At 46.9% G+C, this 8,426-nt stretch overlaps 1 protein-coding gene across 1 annotated transcript in view; it reads left to right on the top strand.

Annotated features, from left to right (window-relative positions):
* Positions 1 to 8,426, top strand: part of CDH5 (cadherin 5, type 2 (vascular endothelium)) — a 39,011-nt gene that overhangs the window by 13,144 nt on the left and 17,441 nt on the right. The window contains exons 3-4 of the mRNA XM_010851130.1: positions 6,324 to 6,612; positions 8,225 to 8,341. Of these exons, the coding sequence (XP_010849432.1) occupies positions 6,324 to 6,612; positions 8,225 to 8,341 (406 nt within the window). The remainder of the gene's footprint in view (positions 1 to 6,323; positions 6,613 to 8,224; positions 8,342 to 8,426) is intronic.

Below are 8,426 nucleotides of genomic sequence, written 5' to 3'. Positions count from 1 at the left end.
CCAAAGAACACCCAGGGCTGATCTCCTTTAGAATGGACTGGTTGGATCTCCTTGCAGTCCAAGGGACTCTCAAGAGTCTTCTCCAACACCACAGTTCAAAAGCATCAATTCTTCGGCGTTCAGCTTTCTTCACAGTCCAACTCTCACATCCATACATGACCACTGGAAAAACCATAGCCTTGACTACACGGACCTTTGTTGGCAAAATAATGTCTGTGCTTTTGAATATGCTGTCTAGGTTGGTCATAACTTTCCTTCCAAGGAGTAAGCGTCTTTTAATTTCATGGCTGCAGTCACCATCTGCAGTGATTTTGGAGCCCAAAAAGATAAAGTCTGACACTGTTTCCACTGTTTCCCCATCTATTTCCCATGAAGTGAAGGCTGCTTTAATCTGCCCATCTGAGAGGTCTTCAGGACCTGAGCAGATGTCTACAAAATTGTGCTGGTGACAAAGCTCATCATCCAGGCCACAGTTTGCCACCTCTAGTCAAGGCCTTTGCACTTCCTCAAAAACCCCTTTCTCTCAGACCACCCACTCAACCAGATTCTAAGACAGCCATAACAAGGTGCCTGACCCAAGCCTGCCCTCCAGGGCAGTGTCTATGACTCTAACCCTCACTTCACCCCTTTGCAAACACGTCCATCCTCAGTCACCTTCCTAGGATTTGGAGCTACACTGAGTGACTAATGAACGATCTTTCTGTGTCAAAGGACTGCTGATGTCAAAACCACTACTGAACCTCTAAAAAAGGTTCAAAAACTAAAAAACCTCTATTGAAAGGAGAGGCTCTAGTGGTAGAATTTCACACATGACAACAGGCAGATGGGTTAGGCATTCCAACAGTTTTCACTGAGGAGAAAAATTCCATTCAAGTGCTTTAAAATCTCACCATGTCAATTTCCTGGAAGCTAAGCAGGGTCAGCTAAAGAAAGATCAGTGCCCTGGAGAGAGGAGGGGTGGTCCCAAGCACAGACTGGGCTCTAGAAGATAACGGGGGGCAAAGACAGACATGGTCCTCACTATCACGGAGCTTGTGATCTAAAACAGGGTTGGCCACGTGTCAACCAGTAAAGTTAGGACACTCCCTCACACCACACTCAAAATGATTTATTACAGACTTAAATATAAGACATGATACCATAAAACTCTGAGAAGAGAACATAGGCAAAACATTCTCTGACATAAATCACAGCAATGTTTTCTTAGGTCAGTGTCCCAAGGCAAAAGAAACAAAAGGGACCTAATAAAACTTACAAGCTTTTGCGCAGCAAAGGAAACCATAAATAAACAAAAAGACAACATACAGACTGGGAGAAGATATCTGCAAAAGATGTGACAGACAGGGGCTTAATTTCCCAAATACATAAACAGCTCATATAGCATAATAAAAAAAAAAAAAAAAAGCTAATCAAAAAACAGGCAGATGACCTAAATAGACACTTCTCCAAAGAAGACATACAGATAGCCGACAGGCACATGAAAAGATACTCAACATCGCTAATTATTAGAGAAATACAAATCAAAACTACAATGAGGTACCACCTCACAGCAGTCAGAGAGGTCATCAGCAAAAAGTCTACAAACAATAAATGCTGGAGATAGTGTGGTGAAAGGGAGCCTCCCTTTCCCTGTGGTGAAAGGGAGCGTAAAATGGTGCAACCAGTATGGAGAACAGCATGGAGGTTCCCTGAAAGGCTCAAAACAGAGTTACTATATGAGCCAACAGTCCCACTTCTGGGCATATATCCAGAAAATGTGACAACTCTATTTCAAAAAGATACATCCAACCCAAAGTTCACAGCAGCACTGTTTACAATAGCCAAGACCTGGAAGCAACCTAACTGTCCATCAGCAGATGGATAAAGAAGATGTGGAGATATGCATGTATATGGGGGGTGTGTATACACCATACAAAGAATGAAGCACTGCCGTTTGCAGCAACACGGATGAACCTAGAGGTTAGCATGCTCTGTGAAGTCAGACAGAGTAAGACAAACATCATGTGACATCACTTATATGTTAAGTCTAAAAACATGATATAAATGAACTTAATTACAAAACAGAAACAGACTTACATAGAAAACAAACTTATGACTACCAAAGGGGAAAGAGGGGAGGAATAAATTAGGAGTCTGGGGTGAGCAGATACAAGCTATCATATATAAAACAGACAAACAAAAAAGTCCTACTGTATAGCACAAGGAACTATATTCAGTAGTGTGCAATAACCTATAATGGAAAAGAATTTGAATAAGTGTGTGTGTGTGTATATATGTATGTATGTATGTATCACTCTGCTGTACACTGGAAACTCACACAACATTGTAAATCAGCTCTATTCCAATTAAACAAATACGTGCATAAATAGGGGCTGAGAGAACTGCCCCACCACGCGGTTTTGAAAGGGAAGGTGTGGTTGCCTTCATGCTACAATGGCAGATTTGAGTAACTGTCCAAAGACCATATGACCCACAAAGTCAAAAATTTTTACTATCTGGCCCTTCACAGGAACAGTTTGCCCACCCTGGTCTATAAGGGCAGCATGTATTAGATAAAGAGCCCCACACATGGCAGATGGGGGCTCCCTGAGATTATAGAGAAATGGGCCAGAAAGGATCCTTAAATGGGGGAGGGTTCAGTTGGCCCTGGTACCAGAAATGCCCCCGAAGGTGGCAGTGGGGGCCAGCTGGGGCATCTCCACTCGCAGCCCTGACCAAGGCCAGCTCCCTGGGCCCAGGCCTCCTCTGGCCACAAGAATGGCTGGGAAATTTAGATCTTTCAGTCTGCCTTCAGAGGGGAAGAAGCTTGCCCCAGGGTCACACAGGGAAACCAGAAGAGCTCCAGGAAAGCGTAGGGCTCCTGACTCCCCACACTAGAGGAAAATGTCATCAGACCACCTACTCCTCCGCAGTGGGATGACTGGGCCATGAATCATTTTCCAAAGAGGATGGCTGCCCCCAAGAAATAATGTTGAGCTGAGTCAGGGACAGTCAGCAGAAAGCGGGGCTACGAGCAGCCCTGACAGACTCTAAACAGCTCACCCGAGATTCTTGGCCCAGCAGGAAGAGCGTCAGGCCTGCTAGTCACCTGCCATCAGCACGCACTTGGCACATGGCATGGGGCACAGGGCAGGGAGGGAGCCCCGTGCAATCCCCACTGAGAAGCAGCAAGGCTGCCTGGAAAAGGCAAGGACAGGGCTCCATGGCTCACCTCCTCACTCCAAAGACGTCATCTGAGGGAAGGAAGTCCCTGTTTATCAAGATCAGAGCCATGGAGCCTTTGTTTACAGAGCTGTTTGCTGGACAATGGGAATGAGACCTGAACGGCCTTCTGAATCCACAAATATGGGTCAGCATAGCTTTCGGCATTGAGATGTTACATCCAAATATAGGGACAATATTAAAAAGGGGAGGACCCCCCAAAACCTATAACCTCAGTCTGTTTAATCATGAGCAAAACAGACTCCAATAGGGAGGCATCTGACAAAACACCCAAGCAGCAGTCCTCAGAACTCTCAAGGTCATCAAAACCAAGAAGAGTATCATAGAGAAAATAAGCTTTTGTTACCAAAGAGGAAAGTGGGGTAGGTGTGGGGGAGATTACTTAGGAGTTTGGAATTAATATCTACACACCAAGATACATAAAACAGGCGAACAACAAAGACCTACTGTATAGCAACAGGGAACCATACTCAACCTCTTGTAAAAAACCTACAATGGTTTGAAAATAATCTGAAAAAGAATATGTATGTATGTATAACTGAATCACTTTGCTGTACACTTGAAACTAACACAACATTGTAAATTAACTATGTTTCAATTGAAAAAAAAAAAAAGGACAGTCTGAGAAACTATTCCAGCCTAGAGGAATTTAAAGAAACATAACAACCATTAATAGATGTAATGTGGTATCCTAGGTGGGATCGTAGAACAGAAAAAGCACATTAGGTAAAAGCTAAGGAAATCTGCACAAACTACAGGCTTTAGTCAATAATAATATATAAATATTGGTCCATTAATTACAACAAATGTACCATACTAATGTAAGATGTTAACAACAGGGAAACTGGGAGCAGGATGTATGGGAACCCTCTGTACTATCATCTCAGTTTTTCTATAAATCTAGAACTGTTCTAATATATAAAGTCTACCTAAGAAAAGTTGGAGGGAAGGAAAACAGAAACTTACCTCCACAGGATATCTTTTTTAATGCTACTGATTTGATAATATTGAAAAATTTTTACCAAAGTTGTTGAAGTATGAGTCAGATACAACTGTCAACTGAAAAAAAAAAAAAGGGCACAATCTAAAAGTTGAGAGTCCTGTTTTTTTGGTAGACATTCTGAGGACTTCAAGCCTGGGAGACAGGACTCTCAAGTCCCTCTAAGGGACGTCTGCAAAGAGGCAAGGTGGGGAGCCAGGATCTACAGGAGCTTTTGCAACAAAGATCAGGTAGTCGGAACTTCAAAAGATTACTCTTAATTAAAGAAAAACAGACATCTCAAAGAACTTAGCCCTTTTTCTGTGTATGAGAAGATGCCAAGGTCAGGGTTCACTGAAATCATTCCTTTGATGCACAGCTCAGCTCTCTGGGGTCAGTATCCTGTGCTTTCTCATCCTGAGTCTCCTCAGGTGCACCATCTGCTGGGAGGCGGGGCGGGGGGAGCTGTAATATGATGGCTTGATGGCTGTAACATCTCTTGTTTACTAATATGGCAGCCAAAATTTTTTCCATTGGCACAATCTTAGAATTCCAATGACGCATCCAAGCAGACTCACGCCCCCCTGGTTACACCTGGGTCCTAATGCACCCACGCAGCCAGGTTTGGAACGACCATCCTATCCGAACCTTGAGTAACTCACAGGGCCCACACTGTCCCTCCTCCTTGATCCCCACTGCCCCCTGCCCAGGCCACAGGCTCCAGAGTAGGCACACCACTTCCTGCCTCCAGTCCATCCATTCATTACATGTCCTGGCTGCTGGGTTTAGGGGCCTCCCCATGAACCGCCTGCCCCCTGAACACCGTGCTCTAAGATGCTTCACCACATCTAGCTACAGCCCCACTTCTCCATCTCTCCAGCCCCCAAAGGGGAGGAGCCTCACTCCCAGTTCCCCCTTCCTCACCTCTGAGACTCTTTTCTAAAAGCCTTGTCATCCAGCTTCTCAGTCCACCACCCTAATGCTGCTCTCCCCAAGGGCTCTGATGACTGCATCATTGCTAAGCCTAAGGATGCCTTCCAGACCTCATGGGACTTGACCATGCCCATCTTCATGCCACCTCTTCTGTCCTGAGACCCCTCTCTCTCTCCAGTCCTCCGCCAGCCTTTCTGATGTGACACCTTCACTTACGGTTCTCATTCCAACTGACCCTTAAATGCTGCCCATCCTCAAAATCTCCTCTGCAGCTTCAAATCAGGCTCTGAGAGCAAGAGCACAGTCTGCGCTATCTCTATGCTCCCAAGCTGGCACTTCGTAGGGATTGGATTATTTTGTTTTCTTTTATTGAATTGAACTTTGTTTTTTGAACATCCTAACCATCCATTAGAGAAGCATTCGACATGTATGAAATATCATTTGTTTATGCTCCTAGGAATTTCTGTTTCTAAGATTCTATAAATGAAATGTTCAGCAATTCTAATCTTCTAATATCCTTGAACACATGGCTCTAGCATGAGTAACAACTAGCATTTATTGACAGCCTGAGCAAATTCCTTTACATACATTATTTGCCAAACCTTATTCCTAAGGACACTAACAACACGCGTTACAAAAGAAAAGGATTCAGTGGTCTAACGAGTATGGGAAATTCTGAGTTAAACAAAGCTTGCTGGAGTTCTTTTCTGCAGGACTAAATATTGAAAATATCCAAGAGAACATTTTTTTTTTCAAGAAGAGAACATTTTATGTATCGTTCCAAAACTAAATGGCCGGGGCCCAGTGATGTGCTGATAAACAGTTGACAACTGGCTTTTGAAGGGAAAAGACCCTGTTTATAGCCTTTGCCAATTTCCTTGGTGTAAATACTTTCCCTGTATCTGTTTCAAGCTACCAGCTTGAAGGCAGAGTGGGAAAGAGATGTGCATGAACACACCATTAGCTAGGATTTCCGTGATTAGACAGGACCAACATAAAAACTCAAGAACATGGTGAAATGTAGTAAAACTATTAGGAAGCAATACATTTTGAGGTAATTACCTTCATTTTTAATACAATTCATTTAACTGTACGCTTATATAAGTGATTTTTCAACAATCCCATACACCCACACAGGCACACACAGCAGCACTGCCGTCTCCAGCTCACGGTGCCTCTCCTCCTACAGATTAAATCGAGCGTGGACCCCAAGAAGACCGAGTACCAGCTCAGAGGAGAGTCTGCCGGCAAGGTGTTCCGGGTCGACAAGAACACAGGCGATGTGTATGCCTTAGAGAGGCTGGACAGGGAGAAGATCTCCGAGTACCACCTCACTGCCCTTGTGGTGGACAAGGACTCCAAGAAGAACTTGGAGTCTCCTTCTAGCTTCACCATCAAAGTTCACGATGTCAACGATAACTGGCCTGTGTTTACCCACCGGGTGTTCAATGCCTCTGTGCCCGAGATGTCAGGGATAGGTATGTGCCTGGTCTGTCCCTCTCCCTCTGCCCTCACACATCCCTGATCCAGAGGCACCTCTCCCATCAGCAGCTTCGCTGCCTGGAGCAGGATTCAGTGAGTTCCAAGCAGCGATGAGGATGTGTGTAGTGCCACTTGCTGTGACTTGAAAGGAACTCTGGTCCCTAAAGACTAAACTCTGACCTGGTCCCAGACAGAGCCCTGATCGTCACACACACACACACCCCACACCACACACCCCACCCCACACACACCACACACACACACACACACCACACACACACACCCCTCCGTACACACCCCACCCCGCACACACCACATACACACACACCACACACACCACATACACACACCACACACACCACACCACACACACACACCACACACACACACCCCACCCCGCACACACACCACACCCCACACACACACCACACACACACACCCCACCCTGCACACACACCACACACCACACACACACATCCACACACCCTACACCACATACCCCACCTCACACACACACCACACACACCCCACCCCACACACACACCACACACACACACACCACACACACACACACACCCCCCACACCACACATCCTACACCACACACCCCACCCCACACACACCACACACACACACATACCACACACATCACACCACACACACACCACACACACCACCCCCACACACACATCACTCACACACACCACACACACACACCACACACACACACCCCACCCCGCACACACACCACACACCACACACACACCACACCCCACACACACACATACACCCCCACACACACACACTACACCACCACCACACACACACACACACACACACACACACACACACACACACCACACACACACACACACTCCACACACACACACACACACACACCACACACACACCTTGTTACTCTTTGAAGCCAACCCCACCCACTGCTCTGACTCTCAGGGCTGGCATGCCGAGAGCATAGACTTCACATATGAAGGAGGCCAACTCTGCCACCAAGATAAGGGGTCACCTTTAGGGTCCATGCAGGAGTCAGGGGGAGGTGGGTAGAAAGGGACATACCTCATCCCCAGGTATGTCACCAGCCTAGACCCTAGGCCCCCAGAGGAGACTATTTCTTCCTCAATTCTACTCCCAGCCTCCAGGGGATGCAAGAAAAGAGCTCCCATCCCCACCCCTTCATCCAGGCTCTCTGGTCAGGGCTCAAGACCAGACCTTCTTGTTAAGCCTGGGGAGCCTGGAGTTCAAGGGGAAAGAGATGTGACACCCAGTCTTTTGGGACCCTTCCTATTCTCTTGTCCTCATGCTTCCAGGAGCAAAAATAAAGCAGCTTTTCCTCTGTTTCTCCCCATGACTGCAGATACTCGCCCCTTCCCTCATTTCCCCCATAAATGAAAACCACCGCTCTCTTCACCCTTCATGTTTGACTGGCTGGGCCTCTGCCACTGCCAGCACGTCAGTGCCAGGCAGGCTCCTCAGAAAATGGGACCCGGGGGAGGGTCCAGGCTGTCCCCTGAACCCCATCTGCCCTCATCTGGGAATGGGGTGAGGGGCTGGTAGTCAGCAGGCAGCCACCCTGGATTCTCTCCCGCAGGGACCTCGGTCATCCAGGTGACAGCGGTGGATGCAGATGACCCCACGGTGGCAGACCATGCTTCTGTCGTGTACCAGCTCACAAAGGGAAAAGAAAATTTCGACATCCGTGGTTCTGGTCTGTGTGACTAATCCCCCTGGGCAGCACTGGCTTGGAGCGGGTGGGGGGGCAGGCACAGAGGGAAGGCTGACAGGTGTTAACA

This window comes from Bison bison, unplaced genomic scaffold (genome assembly GCF_000754665.1).
Source record: "Bison bison bison isolate TAMUID 2011002044 unplaced genomic scaffold, Bison_UMD1.0 scf7180017864297, whole genome shotgun sequence".
In the NCBI taxonomy this organism is placed as follows: Eukaryota; Metazoa; Chordata; class Mammalia; order Artiodactyla; family Bovidae; genus Bison; species Bison bison.
The sequence above is the reverse complement of the archived record's forward strand: the minus strand, read 5'-3'. Positions and strand labels throughout refer to the sequence as shown.